General features: G+C 46.3%; 1 protein-coding gene across 1 annotated transcript in view; it reads left to right on the top strand.

Moving 5' to 3' along the window:
* Positions 1-27,829, top strand: part of KCNH1 (potassium voltage-gated channel subfamily H member 1) — a 2,382,450-nt gene that overhangs the window by 567,112 nt on the left and 1,787,509 nt on the right. The window contains exon 6 of the mRNA XM_069608514.1: positions 12,323-12,441. Within this exon, the coding sequence (XP_069464615.1) occupies positions 12,323-12,441 (119 nt within the window). The remainder of the gene's footprint in view (positions 1-12,322; positions 12,442-27,829) is intronic.

Raw genomic sequence — 27,829 nt, 5'->3', positions numbered from 1 at the left:
GGCAGCGTGCCAATTTCCTAGCACAACTGCCCGCATCAGGGGCCTCATCCAGGGTTGGGTGATAATGGTAAATCAGCAGTATTTTCCCAATTCAGAATTGGGTACAATACCACTGGCGGTATTTCAAGACAGACTTTCAGGTCAAGTCTGCCTATTTTTTCATCTCCACCTTAAAGGTGGAAATAATAATTGTAAAATGCCCAAATACATTTTTAATATGTGTCAACCCCATACAAGGGAAGTGCAAGTGCTTCCCTTCTATGCTGTGGAAAAACTTTACATGGGGGCATTGGAAGGGGTGAGAAAGGTTTCATCACCTTTCCCATGTAATGCATAAAGGGGTCAGTATTGATCCTTTTCTGCATTAAAAAAATCTACAGTTGTGGTATCAACCGCTACTGTACATTCAGTTCCACCATCACGTTAAAAGCTTAAATGGACATAATTTAAAAAAGAAATGTAAATTACTTCGTAGGTTACACCTGACCGAGTTGGTATTTATGACCGAGTTGGTATTTATGAAGCAGCAGTGTACCTGTGCCAGAAATAGCATCTCTACCAGGGGTAAACTTTGATAGGGCAGACTTGCATAATTGTTACTGGCACAGGTAGTATTTACTACAAGAGGTATTTCTGTAAGAAAGTCTAAGTGAGACGCAAACACTTTGAAAAGAAGCATAAGTTTGGTCCATTGGAGAAATCGGTTTCCACGTATCCACTATCAATTAAATTACATTTCACATTTGTGGGAGGATCATTCGGAAAAACCCTTAATAATTATTGGTGTCAAATTCAGTGTTGCCATATCTAAAGTGAGGATTAAAACAGCTGGAAATATGGTCACTGAAATTCAACATGGCAGTACTTTTGCAGTATAGTGTTCTTGTGTGCAGTCCTGATGACCTTATCCACATGCATAGCAGCAACACTTTGGAACCGCTCCCAAAGGAAATACGAACAACAGAAGATCCCCTAAAGTTCAGAAAACCGCTTAAAACATAGCTCTTTAACTCGTCCACCTAAACAGGAGAAATCAAAAAAGGAAAACTGCTAAAACATCACAATGGAAACACCAAAATAACCAATAATTGTTTAACCAAAACAAGAAAACCCAACAAAATAAAACAGTCCGACACAAATCACCATAGAATAGTATGACCTGGCAGATCAACAGAACCAGGACACAAAAGGACGCAGACAAATCTCCACTAATCCTACTAGAAACTCTCCAATGTCCTGCATACTCACTCTCAAACACTGAACAAAACACACTTATACCTCTCCCGCTGCAAATACCTAAAAAGCCCACTAACTGCACACACTCCACAACACCCAACAGGAAACTAAACCAATCGCACACAAATCACACATACACACTCATACACCAATCACCACATGACGTCGACCAACTAAAAACAAACCAGCCCACAGTGACTGTTCTTTCCAAACAGAAGCTACCAACAGCACATCCAAGCTCTGTTGCTCTTTTCCCTCTCAATCCCACTAACTAAGCCCTCCTGCCTTACCAGATCCGCCCGAACGCCTGGAGACTATGGAAATGGCAGAGGTGCCTTGCATAAATAACAATAACATAACATGCCACCTGCCTCTGATATCATGGATGGAGAAGCATAGAAAAGAACGCTAAAGATAATAACATCTTCAGTGGCAATCTCTGTTCAAGTAACATTTATTTATTTATTCAAGCAAAAAATAGAAAAATCAGAAAAAACGATGGCATATTCTGCTCAAAAAAAGGAAATTAAAGTGGACAGTTATAATACATTGTGCAGCGCATAGACTGTGGTGAGCTTGCTTCATGGCAATTTTCACCAAATGCCTCTACCCAGGGGTTGTGGGGAGCATGGGGGATCTGACATTTCAATCAAATCTGTTTCAATGCAGCCATTTCAATGCATGACATGTTTGTTTTATGTCATTCCACATCAAGCCAGGTTGTATTTCCTTATTGTTTTCTTGTTGTATTCCTCCATTTTTTAAACAAAAAAACGGGTTGAATCCTCCAGGCACCCCCACCCCCTTTGCCACTATTGATTTCTCCCTCCCCTTTATTTTACTCTCACACCACCTTAATGCTTATTTTTACTCCTTCATGTTTTCCTTTTGCAGTTAATTAATCTTTTATATCGGGCTTAATTCCAAAACCAGCATATGAGCACAAAACTAGGAATCGAACCTGTGTTGCTAAGCATTGTCTTTCTTCCAAACACTTGCCCCTGATAGTCCTCCTGCATTGTATGTCCTATTTCCATCTTACTGTTAATTTAAATATTCACAATACATTTTGAGTTTAATGTAAGCTGATTACTACTATTTTCTTTAAATGTCTGCTAGTTTTACATTTAACTCGATGGGCCTCATTACACGGATGGCGGTGGACCAAGGTGCTATTAGCACCTTGGTCCATGCCGGTAAAATACCGGCACCACCTTGGTGGAAAGGGGAATTACCGCCCTATTCCAAGGTTGGTGGGGCGGTAATTCCCCCTTCCCCCATTGCCCTTCCCCATTCCCATTTTTGCCCCATAGGGCATAATGGGAATGGGGAAGGTGCTAATTACGGCACCGCAAATTGCGGTACCGTAATTAGCACCCTAGTCCCTTTGCGGGTTGGTTTTTAACGCCTGCAAAAAGCAGGCGTTAAATTCCCCAACCCGCAAAGGGACCTCGTAGTAAGGCGGTAAGGTTTTACCGGTACCGGTAAAATACCGGTACCGGTAAACCCTTACCGCCGTCCGTGTAATGAGGCCTGATGTGTGCATTGTCGGGAAGATGGGCTTCCATTGACATGGGTTGAATTAAACAGCTTTCATTCCTGGGGGTGAGAAGAGGGCCCACCTTGCATGAGAGTTTGTTGTGTTATCAAAATGGCGACTGGGAGTTATCAGCTTGCTCTCTGCTGAAACACATGACATACTCCACCCTAGTAGACATTACTTTTCCGAACCGCAACATATAGGCCCCGCCCACCACGAGTAATCTAAGTAAACCTCTAAAGTGAAGCTTTAACAACCTGAGTAGCAGAGTACACCGGCTTACACACACACATTGAAAAATTCCAAACAAGCCCTCATTACTCAGGTAGCCAAAAACCACAGCAGCTCAATAACTCCCACTTCCTAAAGTCTCACACTACAAAAACCATTAAAAGCAAACTGGCAGATACTCCACTTGGGGGGACGAGTATGGGAGAGTTGATATGCGCTTAGTGCTTTAGTTTAGTTGTCATGGTAGCCGAAATAGCAAGTGTCTTTGGCACGCCCTGTGACCAAGCTTTGGTAGCCAGAGGTGCTGGCAGTCTCCGACATCGAGAGCAAAAAGTATTGAGGGCCAATGGAGACCCTCAAGGATGCTCAAAAGTCAAGAAAATCCTGGAAATCTTCAAATGACTCATTGCAATAGGGGGACCAGTCGTTCTGCTGAGTGAGAACAAACCAGGCGGACTTGGGGTAGTGGGTGCGAACTAGTGGCAAAAGTTACCTTGAAATTTATTCGATGTCAGGGACTCCAAAACAGTGAATTTGGCACATGTCAAACTTAATATTCGAGGCAGGCCCCATGGCCTCAGATTGGCTCACCTTCAGCTCTCTGTCAAAAAATGTGCAATAAAGAAAAGGCTCTGGTTGGGCGGGGTGGAGATGGACCTACACAGGATTACAGCATGATGCCAGGATGCTTGGCACACAGACACTTGGTTCTTGCTGGTGTCTGGTGATAGCGCCCAGGATTTCTCAGCCGGCACTGGTTCCAACCTGGCTGGAATAAATTTCACAGAATCAGAATGGGATTTACAGAGTACGGGTGGCAGGGTTTAGTTGAGTAGAAAACATTCTCAGTAGGAGAAGTCCCTTTCTGGAGGATGTGGCAGCAACCAGCAATCCCAAATTTATTTGGTGGGTCATTCCGATCAATACTCTCACAATAGTTTTCAAGAATCTTCACTGAGTGCTGGTGATGTTCCCACCAGGTGGCATCGAGCTCGTCGTGGGAGCTTGTTGTGATGTCTTATTAGCTTTGGATAGATCTGTATCACCTGGAATGAGCTACTCTGGTCAGGTGAAAAACCCACAAAAATTGGTTTTGTGTGGATTTGCAAATTTGTGTGTTTGTGATGTAAAGCAGCCTCAGTACGCTTTGCAGGTGAAACACTTAAGGTTTATTCTTAGTTACATCAAGATCTTACATTAGAGGATGCCACTGGGTCCCATCACCCAGGTAGGCCCAGCTCCAACTGACATGAGTTGGAACCTTCACACACACTCACAGGACAACATTCTACAACAGGATACAGCTCATGCAACCACAGATAAGCACTTTACAACAGTTTGTTAAGCACCCAAGTCCGGTCCCTCACACTTTGGTTTCAAACTTTTCTTCTATGTCACCTAGTTAAAGTGCTCTGAGGACAGATCAATTAGCTGGGTTGGAGAATCTTCCGTTGCACAGGATCATCAAAGTGTCGGACACGCACTCGGTCTCCAAGCAGCGATCCCAGGCAGCAGGCAAGGCTTGGGCATTCAAAGCATGGCACATCTCTCCACTGGACCTGGAAGGGGACAAGGAGATTGCAGGATACCACTGATAAACAATTGTGTAAACTGGCAAGTGGAGAAGACATCTTTCTTGATTCCTTCGCAGCCAGATCACAAGCACATCCCAATAAGTGCAATTTGTGTTAAGCTCAAGGTTGTTGCCTAGGATCTTATACCCGTTTATCAGCTGTGTGGCTGAGACATCATGGAAGTTGGTTGAAACTGTGTGACATGTTAGTCTTAACCAAACGTATTTTAGTATTCAAATACAATTTAAAAATAATTGAGACTAACATGACCAAATGCTGCATTTTTCCCAAAAAGCACACAAGAGCTTACTCTAACTTGCTGTGGTCAGAGACCTCCCAAGTTCTCCTAATTTCATCAAAGTACTTATTGTCCATAGCACAGGGGGCCATATCCTGTTTTTGGTCACATTGTAACAATAAGCAACACTCAGCTGTCCATTCAACAGTAATATCCAGGGAGGCAGAGGTAGGTCTCCTGCATTAGCGATGGGGTGAAATCTGCAACCTGCATTAAGGCAACTGTTTACCAGCTAGAACACTAATATTCCCAGTAGCTGATGAGAAGGCAACATTTGTGTAACTCTTACAACCCACCTTTCAGAAGAAATATGAACAATCTGAATTGGAGATTATAGATTTCACCTAGTAAAATAGGTATGCTGTAAAATCTTTCAAACACCACTAAATTAGAGAGTCGTAGTGCGTATTGTTTTATAGTTCATCAAAACCCACCTGCAGACTTTTGTTTTCTGCAATCCCATGCATTTGAAAACGACACCTCTAGTATGGTAACAGGTGTAGGGCTCACGAGCCTCGGGTGGAAAGTGGGTCCAACTCAAAGAAAGCAAAGGTGCTGACTCGCAGGTAGTGCATCTTATTTTGGTCTTGAACCAAGTAAGTCTAGCAGTCTTGGCTGGAACTGAAGGAGTGGTATTATAAAGATGAAAAAGACCTAGAGTTCAGTGGAAAGATAACACTGGCTCCAACGAGCGAATTCATAAAAGCACTAGGAAAAAAAGTGTATATCAGAAAGTTGAGCAGAAATTCCAAAAATCAGGAACAGCAAGTCCTTTCAAAGTCATGAAAAGAGGGGGTCCGTTGGCTTCTGTAAGTATACCTTCCTACTACCGAACACTTGCTCTCTGCCACAGGGACGTCAGAAAAAAAAAAGAAAAAAACGTTGTTTTTGTTGTTGTAATGCAAGCTCATGGGCTGTGGCCAGCACCATGTGGCTCTTTAGTTCTGGAGCGGCTGGCTTTCTTGTTAAAGTCCCTTAAAAAAAGAAGAAAAAGAAGAAAAGGAGTGACACAAGTCTAAAACTTTCAGCCCTGACCTTAAATAAGAAAGATTCGGAATACCAAATAATGTGTCTTTCTGGAATTCTATACAATAATTGCTAGACTCATTAAAGGTTTATTTCAGGCACACTTCAGGGGGTGAGTCACTGATTTAGTCTGTTCTTAAACACCTCAACTCAGCCTTTCATCCTTCTGTGGTCGTTAAATGAGTACCAACACAGGTTGAGTGATATTGGGTGTATATTTTTTCTGTATAAAGCGCTTAAGTGTAAGTGCTATATAATACCACATCATTATCATTTGGTCATGGACGTCTGCTTGCATTCACAGTAATTTGGTAATATGGGCCTATACACACTGATCTTAACGATACATATGCCGATCCATTCTTGTATGAAATGTACATCACATTATAGTGATATCGTAACCATATTTTTTGTAGTGTACAATGCTATGTGATAGCACTTTCTGTTTTGTCAACGGGTGAAAGGTTGCGTTCCATCGCATCCCGCGATATGACTTCGGGGTGTGGTCAAATGACATCACTTCCTGTGATGTCACCAGGGGGTCAAGGGTCGTGTGATGTCACTTCCGCTACCCCTGTCATTTTTGTGAAATGACGTCCCTGCTCTGCCAATGTGTCAAAGGATTCTAAAAACAAAAATGGTATGTGTCTCCTGCCTCCTTCTAGATGGTAGACATGTTTTGGCATTTAGGAAACGCTCATGGTCTTCTTCAGTATGTAAGTGTTGTCTACAAGAGACAGCAACAAAAAGAGGGTAGAAAAAGGAAAACGAGAAGAGAAAGGATAAAGTTGTTGCGCACAGTTATTTAGACCAGGTGGTATAATCTAGTGTGCAGAGATTTGAATTAAAAAAAGCTCATTCTGTGGTACGTATGGAAGATAAAACAATGAATATTTCTTGCATCACACAACAGAGAAGACGTCTTTATTCTCCATTTTGAGTCAACCGGTAAGAATAATAAAAGCTGCATGCATCCTGGGTTTTAATGGGCTAAGTAGGTGGTGGTCTTCAAAGATCAAGTTCATAATTAATGATTCATGTGCGATATTCTAACCATGCGTAAATATACACCTTTTCCATGTGCACATCACTAGTGAAAATTGGGCCCAAAGGTGACTACTTAAAGGGCCATGGATGGGATGCAGGAATTTCAATGCTCATTTTCATGCTCTCTCATCGGAGGAATGCAGCCCTGATCGTGGAATCATCCAGCTAATAGAATTCTGCACACACATTAAAATATAGCTACTTGTCCTAAATGACTGAGATTAACTCTTTCCTCTCTTCCTCCTGTTAGTTGGGGTCCCTTGCAAAAACGTGCGTCCTGAAGAAGGCAGAGACGTTCCGCGAGATGCTAAAGCATTTGAACAAAATTGAGACGAGGATGTCCACACCTCATTTTAAACGTTTGTGCGACACTGGTACAAAATACAAAGACATTTGCTAGGCAAGTGTACTGAAAGAACCCCTGATCGCCGTTCACTCTTTGGAAAGGCTGCACTCCTTGGGACTTCGAGGATTTCTGTCCATTTTTGCTCCTCACCTTTTCTCTATTGTTTTTAAGTAGGAAGCACGTGCTTTCCTCTCAGTGGCTGGCACCCCTGTCAAGTTTTAAACCCCATTGCCCTCTTGACTTTTTGCTGTTGTTCTTGATGGAAACCTTTTTATTAGAGAGAGAAATTAACATTGCAAAGAAGAGAAACAGATACAGTAGCACAACAAATGCAGAACACGAGGAACACAATCCAGGTCGGGGGGGGGGGTCATATGTGGGGGGTAAAAGTAATCACATGTAGATAATGCGCTGCACATATCGCACCCCTTAGGGTAGGTGAAGCTGAAGACAGACATCCTGGTGAGAGAAATCGCAATGATAATGCCAATAGCCCTGCCAATTGAACCCGGCGACCCACCCTCATGGCCCATCCTTCCCCCCCATTCGCACCCGCACTGTATCTCCATGGAGTGCCCTCTTGTTTTGAGAAGAAAATAAAAGGAAGTACTGCCACTTGTCCTTCCAAGGTGGCCCCACTAACCACCTACAACTGTGAACCCACAATGATAAAGAAAATAAATAGGACAAACGTACCCTAAATGATAGTGTTCCTTCCCATAATCTCCTGAGTTTAGCCAGTTTCCCTTCCCTTCTATGAAAGTTTGGATTCGTCAACTTGCATCTATTACCGGATTACAGAGGATGCCATTTAGTGACTAGTCTCACCCAATGGTTAGGACAATATGGATAACTGAACCCTTGTTCCGCGTCCTTTCCTCATCATAATTATCTGATGTTATTATACACCTTTATATGCATGATAATCTCATGCACGCCCTTTTTTGTTTTCTTGTCTGAATATGAATCCCATACACCATTGTTTAATATTTATTTACAGTCTGGTGTGCGGGCGTAGTATTCATGGAGTAGCGGAGTGCTTGAAGTGCAATCCTTCAAAGATGTGGTCTCGGTGTTGTGGGACCACATTACGTGACTTTGAGCTTCTTTAATGGGTTTGATGTTCTGAACTGATATTTAAAGTGAGGGGTGTGGTTTTCTGTAGGGTCAAATCACACAAGAACGGGGCGCTAGTGGACGTGCATGCCAGGTTTAGGTGTGCCTGTCTTGTCTGGAAATCTGCATTGGTATGCGGACCCTCATTTCCAAATTCATACTGTCTAGAGCTAACCTAAACCTGCACTCTCTGGACTTCTGTGGGCTAATGATTACTATGTTTTAAGAGGGTGGTACAGGGAGGCATATATTACTATCCAACAGGCGCTTAGGCTTCCAAATGTGCCCCTAGGATTCTCAGAAAGAAAAACTCTCATTTCAGTCCTAAAAGAAAATGGATCTTATAGACCTAATTTAGGCTTGTCATATACCTCGCACTCCTGGTCACTAGTAACTTGGTGGTGTGCTCTCTGGGGCAGGAAAGGTAGGTAACATCTAACAAGACCTAAAATAAAGATAAACAGCCAAACATTGATCCCTCCAAACCTAAGCCAATTTGCCACCTAATCCCCCAGAACAGCTGTCAAATCCCTGGCAGGAATGATCCAAGAAGCAAGACAAGCCATATGTAAAGGTTTACCAAAGGAAAGCAGTTCCCTGACCATGCTATTGCCATCAACTAATGCCTGGATCTGTAAGCCCCACCATGCATGTCTCCTTCTTTGCCCACACGACGTTGCGAAAAAGGCAAATGCAGTCCCTTTTAAAATATGCCACCCTTACCCATGAGCACACAAAGGATGCCAACCATTTGCTTCACGGGCAAGCTAACGTAGACACATATTGCATACATCCTATGAAATCAAAGACCCTAGGCTATTCTAAGAATCAAGGTCGGTACAACCCTTCGGGGCACTAAGACCTCTGACATGCCATCATTGCCACTGCAAAATACATACTGCTTGCACTACTGGAGCTCTGTGGGGTTTAGCACCATTGACTTCTATTATACATTTTAAATACAAAAATCATAGGGATAACTTACCTGCCATTGGATTGGGTTCCCCTATTTTAGTCAATTTCTTGCAAGGCAGCTTATGCCCTTCTTGGGCTCAGACCACCCCATCTTGGCGGGTGTGGAAGGAATCCGAGTAGGCGGTTCAATTGCTCAACAGCAAGCTGGCAAGAGGGTGGAATGACACCATCCACACGACGCCTTGCAAACTGAGGGTCATTACCTGATCCTTAGCAAACCTCAGAGGACCGATGGGACAGCATTTATTGCTGGCCTTCAGATTCCTCTTGGACCTTTACGAGGGAAGACTTCATGGGAAACTGTGGATGGATATGAGGAGATGCCACATCAGGGTTTATGCACGGTTTCGCCTCTCTGGGTAAAAGGATACTTTGCAGCCTCCTTACCTATCTTTGGGCTTCATTACGATTTTAACGATGTGGTAAAAACAGTGGTAATGTAGTGGTATCTGAGTTTTTACTGCATTTCCCTCGAATTACCACTCCACTGAACTATAGGTTTGGAGGTAAGGCAGTAGAAACACCTCCAGCAGAATGCTGGCGGTAACTCCTCTGCCTTAGCGCCCGAAAATGGCCTAATCTGCGGTATCATACCAGTGGTAATACCGCCAAAATCCCCATGGAGTCCTATGTACTCCAATTTATGGGGACAAGACCGCCTACCACCACTTGTAATCTGGTGGTAATACCACTGGACCAAGTGGTGGTAACGGTAATACCATTTGGTGGCATCTCAGTGGCATTACTGTCGAGATACCACCAAACTCATAATGAGGCTGTGTCCACATTTGCTACTAAAAGGAACATATTACAACCCCTGTTGATGGTCCAGTGGAAACTGACTTTTTCTATATATATATATATATAGAATGTTGGTTTTAATTTAGCTTTTGAAATGCCTCTTTCCCCCCATCCAGAGAGGCAAATCGAAACCTATCTGTCTTGAGAAGACCTTAGAAATGCTAGAAATGCTAGCCCTTTGATAGACTTAATTGCATGGACGCTCTAATCTACATCCGATCTTTGTTAAAGAATCACTGCACCACTGGATCAGTAGGATCTTCACTGGATCAGTAGGATCCTCACTGCATCAGTAGGATCTTCACCGCATCAGTAGGATCCTCACTGGATCAGTAGGATCCTCACTGCATCAGTAGGATCCTCACTGCATCAGTAGGATCCTCAATGGATCAGTAGGATCCTCACCGCATCAGTGGGATCTTCACCACATCAGTAGGATCCTCACTGGATCAGTAGGATCCTCACCGCATCAGTAGGATCCTCTCTGGATCAGTAGGATCATCACCGCATCAGTAGGATCCTCTCTGGATCAGTAGGATCCTCAGTAGGATCCTCACTGCATCAGTAGGATCCTCACTGGATCAGTAGGATCCTCACTGCATCAGTAGGATCTTCACCGCATCAGTAGGATCCTCACCGGATCAGTAGGATCCTCACCGCATCAGTGGGATCTTCACCGCATCAGTAGGATCCTCACTGGATCAGTAGGATCCTCACCACATCAGTAGGATCCTATCTGGATCAGTCGATCATCACCGCATCAGTAGGATCCTCTCTGGATCAGTAGGATCATCACCACATCAGTAGGATCCTCACCGCATCTTGTGTGCAACTCACGCTCAGTGGACATTCTAGAGCCAGATCCCGCTGGAGACTCCTGGCTGCTGTTTGTGTCTAAAGGGGCAGATGTGGCCATACTACAGCGCATATACCTTCCTCGGGCTGCTCTTGCACCTATGCTGGAAACACAAGTCCTTTCTGCGTGGACTGCTAAGGCTGCCCTTGAAATGCCATTTGCTTATTATTATGATTCCAGCTTCCACTGACCTCTGGTGACCCTAAATACCTTGCAAAGCATTCTGGGGCTCTTCCCAGCTCGTTCATGCTATACAACCCCTACACCAAATACAAATCTAGCCAGGATGAAGGGGGTGAAGAGGCTTCAAGGGGGTCCCTGCGGTTATGCGGCATCATATCAAGCAATGGCCTGTGCTGATCATGGTGGTGGCGAAGCAAGCATAGACTAAGGTTTTCCTTAACTCATTTGGTTCAAGGGTTCCAAATATGTCTGTTCCCCGGGGCCCCAACATATTTATAGATGGGCCTGCTATGCCCTGAACATTGAACTGAACGTCAATTCCAGAAGTTAATATCTTTATTTTGTTGCTGGCAACCATTACCCCTTTTCATATTCGGATCCCTCCAAGTTGCATTTGTGAGCAGCGCCAGGGTGGGGTGGCTAGAAAGGGATACTAGCTTTGCTTGGTTAATCAATATCAAAGGGTGAACTACAAAATAATGATGCTTACAAAAAGGTGGTTTTGAGATGTAGCCCTGATTTTGTTTGTCCTGCTCTGGTGGCTAGTGCACGCTCCTTTCCATGGAGGGGCCACTCTAACTGGACCCGCTCCCTACAGACCAGCTGGAAAGAAAGGGGGCTAGCTGCAAGACAGCTTGATTGCTTGCTGCTCGTTCGACTGCTTTGTTTGACAGTAGATCCCTCTATGCCTGATCTCTCTTTCCACTGAGGTACACTTTCTACACTGACACTGCTACTATTTGTGTTGCCAAATTAACATCAACTGCCAGGGAATTTGTGTTAGATATCCTCTAATTTGGTGTCCTAAACCTATTGCTGAAGTGGTCTTCTGCATTCTTTCTTCACAACAGAGCAGCAAAGCCAGGATTTGTATTTTTGTGTTGTGGTATACCGCAATCAAATACAAATCCTTGATAATTTTAGTAATTATTTATCATCGTTTCAGATTTCTGTTGCCAGATATCAATGACTTCTGTTTCTCAATGTGATGCCTCACTTCTCAGAAGACATACTACACCGTTTAGTTCCTAATAATGCTCATTCTGCTTTCTGATTGTGGTCTAAGTGCATCTCTTTGATTCTTTATCCTAAGGCTGGGGGAAGTTGGCACGGCTGACACGAGCGCTCACCAGCAGCAGGGGTGTACTCCAGCAACTTGCGCCAACCGTGCACAAAGGAGAAAATGTGCATAAGCACTCCCGACTTGCGGAGGTAACCATTTGCTTTTCCACATTATGGAACTGTGTTTTAAAAAAAATAAGAACTGTAAAATCTTTTTTCGAAAATGGATGGGATGGTAGGTGCCCAGTGCTGTTATTTTTGTTGATTCTCTTCCCTCCCTACTTTGGCATTAATGGTTCAGTCTATTTACACGCAAGGGGTTGTGGGTGGTTGGTGTAGCCTGCAGTGGAAGGGGGGATGGGCATAGAAGGAATGATGGTGAGGGGCCCAGACACTGAGAGCTGCTTGTTAATGAGCATCAGTTTGGTGATGTGGTGGTGCAAGCGGAATCCGTGTTTTCATCACACTCCCCTTGAAGCCAATGCAAAACGGATGCATGGCTCCAAAGCCCCTTGGTGTGGTGCTGCTGTGGTGTGCATGCAATGCGGCCAGCGGGTGGCATAGTAAGACCCCTTCCTGTTCACTGAGGTGCGGAGGCCTTGTACTGCTAGACTGGAGGCTTCTCTACTAATTGTAGAAAGGTCCTTTTCTAAGGACCCGGAGTGAGAATCGGAAGGGCCTGAATGGAGTGGAGAATGTTCATGCTCCCATTCAAGGTTGTGCTGATGCCCTCACGCTCTGTTACTCATACCGGTGAACTCACTGCTATGAAATGTGAAAGTAGTTCACCTATTGCAGGACTACTCCAACTCCAGTGATCGAAGTGAGCGGGAACGGTCGGCAGCAGTGTTCCACTACTTTTATTTTTTTCTGTTTACCATTTCTCTACTTTTTATGACCATATTCCCCCTTCTATACAGAGGATTTGTCCATTTGTGTCTTTGTGCAAGTGTAAAGTTGTAAAAGCAGTTTTAGTTACTAGTCACTTGGACTATTGCAATGCTCTGGCTGCAACACCTTTTCACATGTTGCACTATGCTTCTGCCTACCCTCCCCACTGGCCATACCACAGCTGCAATACTTTGTCCGGTACACTTTTACCACTGTCCACCTCCTAATCCATGCATTTTCCTCTAAGCCACGTATTTTCATCTTGTTTCTCTCTCCCTCGCCCTCTCTCCCCATTACGCGGTACTCTCCTGCACCGACGCACCGCGGTTTTCCTCTCGGTCCCCCACGTGCCTTGACCTGCTACGCCACTGTTTAGTCCATGACTGTAGTTTCACATTTAGAAATCACGGACACCTCATCTTCAGGATAAAGTGACTGGGAAAAGAAATTGGTTCAAAAATACAAACCTAACCTTGAAATGGACATTGGGCTTCATTATAAGTTTGCCGGTATAGCAACAATGGTACCGGTAAGCTTGCCGGTACCGTTGTTACCATACTGGCAAACTACGAGTTTTGCTCACGGGTGCCCTTACACCCGCCAGGTCTGACCTGACGGGTGGACCGGCACCCACGAGCAGACCATGCCGGATGCACCGGCACCATTCTGAATGGTGCCGGTGCATCCGGCCTCCCCATTCCCATTGAGCACTATGGGGCTCGAATAGGAATGGGGAGCATTTTTTACCGGCACCCAGGAATGGGTATTTACCGGGTCCGGCAAGGCCGTAACGACACAGTAATGGCCCATTCCTGGGTGCCAGTAAAAAAACGACTCTGGCGGCAATCGTGCCGGTTTTACCAGCACGGCTCCCGTCGGAGCCGTAATGAGGCCCATTGTTTTGGAAAACATAGCAAGTATTTGCATTTGCCAGCTAACATTTTTAGGAGTTGAGGTGGAAATGGGGATTTGAGGGACTAATTCTCAATTTTTTTGTAATAGATATACGCTTCACATTTGTTTTTTTAATTAATTTGGGAAGTCATAGTGTATGTCCATATATTTTTGGAATATAATGTTGTGGTCTGTGATGTTAATTTGCCACCCTGGCTTTGGAGACTTGCATGTGTGCTGGCTATTTTAAAGTCAGTGATGCCGTGGAAGGTGCTCTTGCTGAACAGGGGTAAGAGGGTGGGTTTGGAACTGTATAACTGTTGAACCCATATGCAGCAGACTTACATTAGTTGTTGTGGGGTGTGTGCATCATGTCTTACGGCCCTTGTCCTCCCCATGAAATATTCCACCACAACAATATGGTCAAGTGTTGGCAATAAAAGGCCGTAGGATTTTATTGTTACAGATATGGTTATGGGAACATAAACAATAATCGCATATCATAACAATATCATACTTTTGGGCACCAGGTCCAGAGGTTACCCCCTCTGGCCCGTGCCGCCACGACCTGGATGGGTTACCGGCTGTCCGGTCTCCCCCAAAAGTGGTTGCTTGTTCTTTCCTAGCTGCATAGTCTGTTCCCCTTAGTTTGGCCATTTCCTTGATCGTGCCCGGCGTTAGCCCCTGTGGGGGTTTGGTTTGTAGTTATGTGTGAGCCGGCACCTTGTGCTGGCCATAGATTTGCCCGCTGCTTTCTGGCCCCGGCCTATGTGACGTTGGCCTGTTTATCTATTTAAAATTTTGTATAGGTTTGAGGCTTCTAGAAGCGTGGCCCCGGCCCTCTGTGGCGTTGGCCTGATTATCTATCCCCGTTTCTGTTTGTCTGTGCTGTGTGTTGTTTAACTCACCTGGAGTGAACTTGCGAACAGGGGTGGGGTAGCCTCATGTGCAGTTGCTCAAATTGGACCCTGAAAAATGAATCCAACGACCCGGGCACCTTTGTCTTATATGGGTGGGTAACTCCCCCGTGTGCTCCAAGAATCGGTAACCGTTGTGGAATGTACCGGATCTTCTAAGAGATGGTCCACCCCTGTTAGCTCCTGTTTGTTAACAAATTATTGTATTGTACCTGCTTTTTTGGTTCCGAGCTATGTTGTAGCTCCCTGGCCCTGGCTGTTGGCCATTTGTTGACCTGTTGTATTGTGCTGTGTGGAGCTTTCCCCACCTTGCTTACCAATTTTGTTGAACCGGTTTCCCGATTCCGTGCTACTTGTAGCACTCTGGCCCCCGCCCTCGGGCATTGGCTTGTTGTGCTTTGTGGTTGTATTCCGCACTGCTTTTACTTATGTTGGGACCGTATTTAAGTTTGGTGCTTATTAAAGCACTCTGGCCCCCGCCTTCTGGTGTATTTTGCTGCCTCGAGGGCCAGTCGCCCTAGACTCTGGCATCTTGCTGGACTGGCTGCCTGCTTGGGATTTTACCTCTGTGTTATTGGTCTTTCCTTGTGTTTTAAAACATATACCTTATTCTCTAGTATTTCCCGGTACCTCTTTTGATTTCCTTCTCTATTCTGTTCTGCAAACGCATGTATTGCATGTTCTGTTTTTGCTATTTTTATGGCACTACGGCCTCTCAGGCAAAATGCTTCTAAATACCCACAGTGTGTGGTGTTCATTTATCGACTTTGGAGAATTGACAGGCTGGGCTGGGCCCTGCCAGGGATTGAAATCGCGTCAGCAGGCTCGTCCCTGGAGTCAGAATGAGCTCTCCGTTTGCTTCGCTATCCGACTAGCTGTATTGTGATTAGAGGTGTTGACTATTATGGAAATATCTCCTCTATCTGGTACCCTAGCTTGCCTGCGGCAAGCCTGGGCTTTATTCTGGCCCTGGTTGCGTTTGTTTTGGACTGTTATCTGTGGGGTGTTATTTCTTCTCCTGCCTCGGCCACCTCAGTACGCTGGAAGCTGATCATCCACTCGAGTATTACCTGCATGCGGGTGGTCCTGATGGTCTGGAACACTTCTCGTTTGCGGGCGCCATAGTCTCTGGGTTTGTTGTTAAACTTCGCTCGCACTTTGCCTATGTGTACAATTGTCACCCCTGAACTATGGCAGTGGTCTTTCTGCTCTTGTGAGAGGTGAAGGCTGAAGTTTTGCCCGGCCGGGTTTTGAAACTGTGTGGCCGGGTAGGGCCGATGGTAAGGGGGGGGGCTCAGATAATTGCGCTTACCGACCCGGCTCTGTCTTTCTGTCAGGGTTTGTCATGTGCGGGGGATGCGTCTTTGAATTTATGCGGCAGTTGAGCTGTGTTTGTTATGCCTGGACTGAGCCCTGGAACTACCCTCTAGTGTGGTTTGCAAGCTGCAAAAACGCTCTGTTTTCTGTGCAGACCTTCTGGTGTCCTGTGGGGGTTCTCTCTTACTTACCTTGCCATGGTGACTTTGCTGTCATCGCCCCCTCTTCACCTGGCTCCCTATAGCTAGCCCCTGATTGTCCTGCATGCTTCATTACCTCAGTAGCGTTGTTGCAACTAGGTCCCCTGAGCACAGGTTTCCTCAGTTGCTCATTGTTTCGAAACCCCGTTCAGGGTTCTGTGTTTTATTCTGCGTACATAGAAATATTTGGCAAGCTCCGTTTTGGATAGCTGCTTGTATTAAAACTTGGCAAGCTCCGTTTTGGATAGCTGCTTGTAGTAGAAGATCCGTTTCAACAGGTTCTCCTTTTCATGCCTTTTGTTTCTGGCTGATGCTGCTATGCATTGGCTTGTGTGTTGGCTCTGCCCGGCTTCAAAGTGCATCAGTAGGCTCTGTCCGGGTGTGCGAAATTGAGTGTTTGCGCCGGATTCTGTGCAGGTGGTTTCCCATCAATTTGGCAGTTCGAAAGACTGTCATGTCGGTGATACTTTTAGCTTGTTGCGTGCTGGCCATGATCTACCCCTTGTCTGTGGTTGGCCTGTTCAAACCTTGCTGTGCCATGTGCTCTGCTAGTCGGTGAACTGGGTTCATGGCTGGTTCCACCATTTGTAGTGTATGCGCAAAAAACTTGATCCATTTGTGATTGATCTTGTTCGAATGCTCATTGTCCCGAACCCCGTTTAGGGTTCTGTGTTTATTCTGTGTACACAGAAATATTTGACAGGCTCCGTTTTGGATAGCTGCTTGTAGTAATATTTGGCAAGCTCTGTATTGGATAGCTGCTTGTTGTTGAGGCTCCCTTTCAATGGGTTTTCCTCCTCATGGCCTTTGCTTCAGGCTGATGATGCTATGCATTGGCTTGTGTGCAGGCTCTGCCAGGCTTCAAACTGCATCAGTAGGCTCTGTCCGGGTGTGCAACATTTGAGTGCTTGTGCCGGATTTTGCACCAGTGGTTTCCCATCAATTTGGCAATTCGAAGAAAATGCCATGTCTGTGATACTTATAGCTTGTTGCGTGCTGGCCTTGTTTGTGGTTGGCATGTTCAAAACTTGCTGTGCCCTGAGCTCTGCTAGTCGGGGTACTTGGTTCATGGCTGGTCACCCATTTGTAGTGTATGTGCAAGCAAATTGATCTGATGTGATTGTTCTTGTTCGAATATCAGATATGTACTGTCCTCATTTGCTTTCAATTGTCTTGAGGTGTCTTGCCGGCTGAATGTTGTTACTGATTGACTTCAAAACTTTTCATTTTTCAATATTTTAGGCAAACCTGATATTGGTGGCTGCCTTAATGCAGTGCAACTCCATGCTGAGATTTTGTTTGTCACCCGTTTGGGTAACTGCCTGGCGCTGTGCCCCGTATAATGTAACAGTTTGCCTTGAAGGCTGACATAAAATTATTTGTGGCAACTGAGCGTTTGTATTATTATACCTATTAGCTGGCATGGTGTTCGTGCCAGTTCTGATCTACATACCTTACTCAAAACCTTTGTCTGCCCCTGTCATGAGAGTTACCAATATCCTCACTGGTGTGAGACTTGTGAGTTGCCAGCATTTGTCTTTAATTCATTCAAAATTGTATCGTATCAAGCACGATATATTATATAATTAACAGTTTGCCTTGGAAGGTTGTTTAGAGAATCTGCAGTATAAGAGTTTGGATTTCAGACACCTGCAACATTAGCTAGTAATAGGCGTTCGTGCAATTTCTACGGTTTGTACCATATTAAACCATTAGTTGCCCTTGTCATGCATATGCCTACCGTCCCCAGTGATGTGTGACTCTTGAATCTGCCAATATTTGTCATTTGCATTCGACATTGCACTCCACTATGCACGATATGACATTGTGTCATAAAAGGGCAAACATGTTTGCAAAAACGGTTTGTTAGCACAATGGTGTGTTTCCACAGAAAAACCCCTGTGTTCGTTAAACCTGGAACAGTACGTGCTTTAACAAATGTTTTTGTTCATTTACAAAAAAGGAGGGGGGCATTCTAACTCTGCCTGCTATGCCAAAATTGGGCTAGACATATTTCTAAATGCAATCTGTTTAAGGATGAAAAGCTTGGTTTGGCCCTGCTGGGATTTCAAAACTGGATTGGCAGTGTTCGCACATCTGTCAAATGCAAGTACTCTACTTGCTGTGCTACCAGTCCTGCCGTTCCATGGCTTGTCAACTTTTATTTGGCCAATATGCCCGCAACGTGAATATCAAATCCCGAGTTTTCTCTTGGCCAGGGATCCGAACCTGCGTCAGCAGGCTCCCAAATGCGTGGCTCTAGCCACAGTGCTTTCTATGTAGCCTTACAACCTGAGGGATATATGTTTGCTTTCCAGGTTCTTTTATCAAGTTTGCTTACAATGACTTTAAGGGGATGAGTCTGTTATGGATGCCGGTGTCAATTGAGCCTGGCTCGTGCTGTTCGCTCCCCCCTGCCGCCCACGCTGCTAGCATCGCTAAGGTGAAACGTTTTAAATTGCTTGAAGATCTTAATTTAGCATTTATATAGCGTGATGCACCATCAGGGGTCTGAGTGCTGTTTATTATTTCCCAATGTGTGGTGCTCCTTTATTGACCTCGGGAGGATGAAAGGCTGAGTTTGGCCCTGCCAAGATTCGAACCTGCATCTGCAGGCTCTGCACAGCTGTCAATTCGAGTGCTCAACTGGCTATGCCAAATTAGTTTGTAACGCTTAGAAAAACAACAGTTCCCGAGCAGAGACTGCTTCAAAACTGTAATTATTTGCTAATTACTTTGAAATATTTATTTTTGCAAATCACTTTTCAGAATGTTGAAGCTGGGGGATTGGTGCGAACCCCCAACTTTTGAAACCCAAGTGTGAACGCTTGCTGACTGTGCCACAGAGACTGGCCTCAGCATCTGCTGTTTACTGAAGCGTGAGCATTCGCCCTGCTTCATTAACTTGTTTATTCTAACAAACTCGGTCACTTCCCACTTGTTCTGAGCCTTGAGCTCGCATGGCCGGTAACTTGGCTGAAACTTACTTGGAATTGTAGCAAAGACGCTTCATTCCAGTTCGATGTGCCCTTCACACCTTCCCAGACCTGCCAAGATGTTCGCCTTCCCTCGAGGGCAGCGCCGGGTCTCCTCAGGCAAAGCGGGAGGGGAAAATTGTCAAGTCAATTCTTTATTCCCCTGCAGAGCGAAGGTCTCGGTAAAGCCTGGTTCTTCAATTAAAGTAGTTAGCCGTGACGCTGCATATACAGCGAACACAGCTTGCAGAATACCACAGATGCTGAGTGCACAGCAAACTAAGGTAGAAAAGATTAGTGACGCCTCGTATAAAGCGAACACTTTCAGCAAATGCCACTGATGCTGAGTGCACAGCAAACGGTGGCAGATGCCAAGAAAAAGAGCAGGAAGACGCTGAGTAGCACAGCGAACTTCCCTATCCTGTTTGGGTGTCCCCATGCAGAGTCCACAAACAGTTTGTGCTTTTGGAGCTGCAAGCAGCACATTATATAGGACCCAGGGCACCCCTTGGGTCTTTGTAGTATGTGGGGGGGGGGGCTGTGCGCCAACCCCCTAGGCCAGCCATGCAGCTGACTAATGGGTCCCCCTCCGCCCCCCCCTCCCCGGGGCAGGTGGGGGGGAGAGGGGTGGAGGCATCCCTTTGTAGTTCCCTGCCTGGTTCTCATGTGTGCAAGGCACACATCTATTCTCGTGGAAGGGTGAGGTATTTTTATTACCCCACCCTTCCTGTGCTTTGATGCACCAGACACTGCTGTTTCCCTTATCTGTGTGGAGGAGAGGGGCGCTGACCCTGTAGCAGGGCTGCTGCCCCTCTCCTAACCCTGCTGCCATGTAACAACAGTTACCTGGCCTTGCCTTGGAATCCGGCCCAGCGGCATTGCCCATAAGCAGTGGTGAATCGTGGTTGTAGCACCACCCAACCGGTAATCCCCCATAAAAACGAGTTTTTCAGTCTAATCTTTCCATTTATTTGCACTTTTTAAAGCAGAAAATAGATGGGGGTGGGGTGAGGGAATATTGGAGAGGGCTGTGGGGCGGTGGGGGAGGCTCCCCCGCATTTTATTTTTCAAAGTGCAAAAAAAGAAAAGGCATTTTCGAAATTCGACCAAAAAGAACTCAATTTCAGCCACGTTATTTAAAATGTGGTATTTCAACGTAGGACCTCCCCAACCAAGTTCTAACAGTATCGAAGGAGTGTGGATTGGTGTATATGTCCCGTAGTGAATTATCTTGCAGTATTTTTGATGCGTTCCATAGACCTAGTCACAAAACACACATGCATCAAATCCCAGGGAGGTGACCCACCTCACTTAAACAAGGTTCCTGCAGCATTCGCCCTGTTGCTGATAAAGCACATTACACACCTGCACCTATGCATTTGGAATTAATGTTTTTCCTTCTGTGGTGTTAATCCACCGTTCATCCTGTTGATGGGCCAAGTGCACTATTCAAAGAAAATTCCAGATACAGAAAATGCATAGGGGCTGTGACCTATCTGCTGAAAGCGGCAAGTAGCCATATAGTGGCCCATGAGTGGCGGGGAAGGGAGGGCCAAGTACGACCAATGCAAAGGTTACCAGAGTGAGTACTTTTATTCTCGTCTCAGTGTGTGAAATGGACCAATCAGGAGCCAGATTACAGAAACGTTGCACCGGTGCAAGTGCAATGGTGCATGGCATTAGCACTAGGGCAATGTTTGGCCTTTTTGTAAAAGCACTGGGACATATTAGAAAACCATTGCACCATGACAAATGCAGTTTGGCACGGTATAAGCACCAGGGCCCAAATGGCCCTAGTGCAAAAAAGATACATTTTGACTGAATTTTGGCTCAAGGGCAATCTTTGCCCTAGTTCTAATACCGTGAAACTTTGCACTTACCCCTCAGCAAAGTTTCTGTAATCTGGCCCCCGGACACCACAGATTTCTCTTTTCAGTAATTTAGTGTGAATAGTTTTAGAAGTGAGTCAACTCCCGCCTAATCCCCTCCCCACTGGGGATAACATAATAAAAAAGAAATAAGTGTACCATTGTCCCCGGCATTGTACACAATACCCTCCTAATGTATTTTATTTATTTTTATTTTGTCATTTGTATGGCACACCCAAGCCCTCAGGCATCTGAGCACTGTGGACAACCGGTTACAAAAAGCCCGCAGGCAGTGAAGACAAATGGGCCTTATTACACGGACGGCGATAAGGGTTTACCGGTACCGGTAAGGGTACCAGTGCCAGTAAACGCCTTACTACGAGGTCCCTTTGTGGGACCCTACCTTAACGGCTGGTTTTACCAGCCGTAAAGGACGGGACCCGCAAAGGGACCTAGGAGGTAATTACGGTACCGCAATTTGCGGTACCGTAATTAAAACCTTCCCCATTCCCATTGAGCCCTATGGGGGCAGAAATGGGAATGGGGAAGGGCCATGGTGAATGGGGGATTACCACCCCACACACCTTGGAATAGGGCGGTAATTCCGCCATTCACCATGGCGGACTCGGTAAAATACCAGCGGCAACCATGGCGCTAATAGCGCCGTAGTTACCGCCTTCCGTGTAATGAGGCCCATATTCACTTAGTCAAGTGCAGTAGTTACAGACAATGTATGCATTAAATTCGGTACATAGTGCAAGCAAATCTTTACAGAAGTGAGTAGCCGGTTTCAGGCAAATAGCCAGGTTTTAAGGGCTCTGTGGAAGGCCTAGTAGGATTCTTCCACCCTACGCCCCAGTGGGAGAGAATTCCATTGTTTGGGGCAATGATTGGTAAGCTTGACCCTCCTTCTTTGGTATGTCTGAACTTGGGTTGTACAAGTCTCTGGGTGTAAGGGGTTATGGTCGGTCTGTCTGCATGATTCTTCACAATTTTCTGGGCCAGGTAGGGTTTGGCTCATTTGAAGATGCTCCTGTGCGTGATAGTGAGTGTCTTGAAAGAGATCCTTTTCCCGATGGGGAGCCAGTGTACTGCTCTCCGGGCAGCAGAAATATGTTCTAGTCTTGGAATGTTTAGGGCAGCTCGTAGGGCATTGTTTTGGATGGTCTGGAGTTTTTGTAAGTTGCAAGCCGATGTTCTGGCAAAGAGTATGTTGCAGTAGTCCAGCCTAGATTCGACCACTGCACGTGCAATCTTTTGGCAACTGTCTACCGAGAGATAAGGTCTTGCTGCGTTGAGGAGTTTGGTTGAATAGGCCGCTGAGGAGGATATGGCATTTTCTTGCCGGGTTAAGAAGAGTGTTGCATGAAGATATACTCCTAGAGGTTTTACCACTGGTGAAACTGAGATCTGCATACCATCAATGTTGAAGGCCGAGTATTCAGGATGTCGTTCTTTTTAGCATGGAAGGGGGACCAACGAGGAGAAGTTTTGTCTTTTCATCATTAAGGCAGAGGCCGTGGGTTGCCATCCAAGCTTGGATGGTGGCATAGGTTGAGTTTAGCTTGGAAGAATCATTGGTGTACATGCCGGAGAGCGGAAAGAGAATGTGGGTGTAGTCAGCGTAGTTAGTGTACACTATACCATGGGAGTCCAGGAGATCGGACAGAGGCTTAGCAAATATGTTGTACAAAATCAGAGAGACTCATGACCCCTGTGGTACTCTGCAACTGATGGGGGAGGGCGCAGCAGATGCATTTAGTGGGAATACTTTAATTACTCCACCTGCTATGAAGGAGGCGATCCATGAAGCTGCTTCCTGGGAGAAGGAGGCTGCAGAGGTGAGATGTTGGCATAGTATATTGTGGTCGACTAGGTCAAAGGCTGTGCAAAGATCTAGTAGGAGCAGTAAGGCAGGTTTCCCCCATCCCTGATCTTATCCAACTGGTTCTTAAGGTCTAAGAGAGCTGACTCCATCCCATGGCCTGGGCGGAAGCCAGACTGACGGACTCCTAGGATATGGTTGGTTTCTAGGTGATGTTGGATTTGAACATATGCTGCCCTGTCAAGTATGTGTAGTAGGAAGGGAACGGTAGTTGTTAGGATTAGTTGGGTCAAGAGAGGTTTTTTTTAGGGGGGGAAGAACCCAGGCTTCTTTGAGGCTAGCTGGTGTAGAGCCCGTAGAGAAGGAGGCATTGATGAAGGCTGTGATAAACAGGGCCAAAGCTTCAGTGCAGTAGTTGATAACTGGGGCCGGCCAGACATCCCCTTTGCACCTAGATGGCTTTAGGCTTTTAGAATGGATAGTGTATCATGAATGGTGATTTTGCTGAAGGTGAACAGAGGAGTTCCTGGGATATTGGAGGACAGTATGTGGGTGGATATGGGGTCCTGACAGGAGTGTGTAAGGTTAGCTTGTTTGTCGAGAATTCTTTTCTGCAGCATGTCAATTTTTAGTAACATAGCCTTCTGTATGTTGGTACACCAGGCTGGATCTTCGATCAAGGTTGAAGCTGGGGGACAGGGGCTTTCAGTTCCCCAAGGATGGCAAATAGTTCTCTGGTGTCTGAGTTGGCATTGGCTATTCTATTGTTAAATGTGGTGGCTTTGGCGAGGATCATTTCTTGTTTATGTTGTTTGGACAAGCTAGTGATTTTCTGTTTACTGGCAGCGGAAGGGTTGTTTTTCCAGTCGGTTTCTGCAAGTCTTTTTTGATCAGATAGATCCTGGGTGTACCAGGAATTGCAGTTAGCTACGGGTTTCACTTTTTTTTTGTCTAGCGGGGCAATTATGTCGATGGCTTTGGTTAGGGTTTTAGTATACAGATCAACTAGGATCTCTGGATCAGAGGAGTTTAGGAACTCAGTTTTGAGGGTATCAAGGAATGGTAGGAGAATGTCCTTGGTTAGCTTTTTGGCTTACTGCACAAAAACCCAGACTCATTTAAAAGTGGAAAAGGTCGCTTTAATGTGACAGGCCAAAGCTTACAATTAAACGCTTACCTGGCTCCATGGCCTTACAAACTAAAGACATATTTTAAACAACCAATTAAATAATTAAACATTCTCATTTTTTACCCCAACAATTAAATAATTAAATAAAGCCATTTCCTCCCTAACTATCCCTTGGACCCTACCGTCTCCTTATCCCTTTTACAGGCGTCCCGCTTTCTCCCCGGGGCCATGCCCCTCCAGGCTCAATACCTTTTCCCCCGTGGTGGCCCGCTTGTGCAAACAGCGCCACCCCATCCTTTCCCGTGTCATTCCCCCATTGTGCTTCCCTCCCCCCACATCAAAAGTGGCCATGCCCCCGGAGCCCAGGACCACTTCAATACCCCTCAGACTCCCCTCTACACCAATCTCCCCCTTCCTATGACCTGCAGCCAGTCTGAACTGCCACATCAGCAACAAAATTGTACCTTACAACTTCACTGATGCTCCGACCTGTCACACAAAACTACCATATAATAGCTCCTTAACAGACCAAAGAAAAAACCCTGTAAGACCTTGACATGGGACGTAAAAAATCCCCACAGAAACCAAGTACAATGGTCCCCCATCCCGCTTTAATAAAACCAGACACCAGACCTAACCCAAAATGAAGAGGGTGGGAGGGCGGGACAATCACCAAGTCCAACTGTCGCCTGCCTCCCGAACCTTCCCTGGCCCCTTAAATACCCTAGGGAGGCACTCTGCCCCCCACGGCCACTCGCTGGCCGTGTGCAGCGCCAAAAACCTTGCGTTCCCCCCGGGGACACCCTTTTGGCTTACTGCACAAAAACCCAGACTCATTTAAAAGTGGAAAAGGTTGCTTTAATGTGACAGACCAAAGCTTACAATTAAACGCTTACTTGGCTCCATGGCCTTACAAACTAAAGACATATTTTAAACAACCAATTAAATAATTAAACATTCTCATTTTTTACCCCAACAATGAAATAATTAAATAAAGCCATTTCCTCCCTAACTATCCCTTGGACCCTACCGTCTCCTTACCCCTTTTCCAGGCGTCCCGCTTTCTCCCCAGGGCCATGCCCCTCCAGGCTCAATACCTGTTCCCCCGTGGTGGCCCGCTTGTGCAAACAGCGCCACCCCATCCTTTCCCGTGTCATTCCCCCATTGTGCTTCCCTCCCCCACATCAAAAGGGGCCATGCCCCCGGCACCAGAAAAACCCTCCCCCGAGGTGTTCTTTCTGCCCCACCCCCCCCACCAATTTTCCTACTTCCACTCCTCAACCAATCTCCAAGCCAAGAGCTCAAGTCCGCCAGATAATGATTGTTCCCCAAACCGGAAAGTTTACCCATCCTCTCTAAATCTCATCAATCCTTTCTAAACCATCTCCTTACGGTCCAAAACCTGTACTGACACCGATGTACAAAATTCTACCATCTCTCTGTTTATCCCCTTCCTTGCTCGCTCTATCGGACACTCATTTCTCGCTCCCCTCCCAACTCTCTGTGGCAAACACTTAGTCCCCCCTACAGTTGCTTGAGGCCACACTTGTCGGACCCACAACAAAAACCCTTTTTATTTTCCTAAGAAGAGCCACACCCGTATCCCTTACCAGATCATTTTCCCCACCAAGACTAATCCCCCACCCAACTGGAGGCCCCATAGTTTTCCCTCAACCCAGCCAACATAGGAAGCAACTGATCCCAGCCCAGCCCCCCAAACCCGGACCATCTTACCACAACATCTTTATAGTTGCACCCCAGTTGCCTGCCAACAACCCTTTCCTCAGCTTCTTTCCCCGCCCACTTAACCCTAGAATGTCGCAAAAACCAGATTTTTGACATCTGACCGTACCTCCTAGCAGCATCTGAAAAAGAAATTACAAAATCACTTACAAATCAACAACATCCTAATAAATGCAACACTCCTGCTACCTACTGAAAAAATGTTATAACGACATTCCGTTTGACCGGGTCCCTGGCATACCCTTTGTATCTCCCTTACTCCCAGCGTCCCAACCTATTCACCTACTCCTCTGAATAGCCCAGCCTGCTACCTTCAGATGCTGCAGCCCCACTAAGTGAATGAGTTCCAACCTCCTAACCTTTCCCACACCACTAGTAACACCTTCCTCAGTACCCTATCCTTTCTGGCCATCTCCTTAACCCTCTCCGGAAACACCCAAGGTCCTCTCCTACCTGTCCCCCATATTCCGCCCCTTTCACCTAACCTTTAAACAATACACCTAAACCCACTTAGCCCCTCTTTTTCCCCCTAAACCTGCACCCCCGTCCATACAGTCCCTTCCATATAACTAATCTTCAAGCTCCTTGCGTCCATTACCACCTTTTTCCTACCTGCACCAGGGGCCCTAGTGCACCCCCGTCCATGCAGGCCCCTTCTCTGCCTTACTCCTCTCCACCGCTGCACCAGGGGCCAAACCTGCGCCCCCGTCCATGCAGACCATTCCACATAAATTCCTCTTCCAGCACCTTGCTTCGCTGCTCCACTTTTTTCCCCCAGCTGCACCAGGGGCCCTAGTGCACCCCCGTCCATGCAGACCCATCTCATCACTTCCCCCTGCTGCACCAGAGGCGCTCCCGCACCTCCGTCCATGCAGCCTGAAGCTTACTCACCCTGTCGTGCGGCAAGCGTGAGGGCTTCGCCACCGTCAACCATGCCCTCCAAACGATGGCCACCACTCCTTAACAATTTCCACAGTTACACCCCCCTGCGGCCCTCCCCTACCTACAATTCTTCCTCCTCACCTCTCTCCTACCCCCTTTAAATCGCCCCCAAAACCTTTCATCAAACCTTGTGCCCCCCCTCCTTTTACGATAAACTGAGCCCGACCTACCAGCACACCCCAATTTACCTGGCATGCGGTCCTTCCCCCCCACCTCCTTGCCCCGCTCCTCGCCCTGACCCACTGTCCCCTGCCTGAAAACAATCCGTAACCGGATGCCGACCCGCACACTGCTGCACTCGTGTTTAAATTTGCACATCCACCTCGTGCAGCCTTCTTTATTGAACGCCCAACATGCTGTCAAGGGCTGTCCTCCGCCTCCTCCCCCCACCCCCTCATGGGCGGGGTGACCAAGAAAGGGCCGGTAAGGCACAGGCAGCCCACTTGCTGTGTGCAATGTCGGGGCAGGCCTCGTTGGAGCCATCCATTGCAGCCAAAGATCCATGTCTATCTCCCCCAGACCGCCTGACTGTCCTCCGCCATTCTCGCTCTGAATTCCTCATCATAGCGTACCCAGGCAAAACCCCCAAAACTTGTGAACGCCCTCCTAATTACGTCCATATATTCAAGCAGGGCCACGCAATGCTCTGGGAATTTTTCACAATATACACTGGCATAAATGATAAATGCCGACGTCCAATTCTCAATAGTCGCCGGGACCCTTGGGCGCAAAGCCAGTTCCCTCTCTTCTTCTTTAGACCCCTCCTTTGCTCTCACTTCCCTATGGAGCAACTTAAAAACATCTACAAATTCCCCCGCCTGAATCTTCTCCCTGGTC

Source organism: Ambystoma mexicanum, chromosome 4q (genome assembly GCF_040938575.1).
Source record: "Ambystoma mexicanum isolate Mex_15411 chromosome 4q, UKY_AmexF1_1, whole genome shotgun sequence".
Taxonomy (NCBI): Eukaryota; Metazoa; Chordata; class Amphibia; order Caudata; family Ambystomatidae; genus Ambystoma; species Ambystoma mexicanum.
This window is presented reverse-complemented; position numbering and strand designations above follow the sequence as displayed.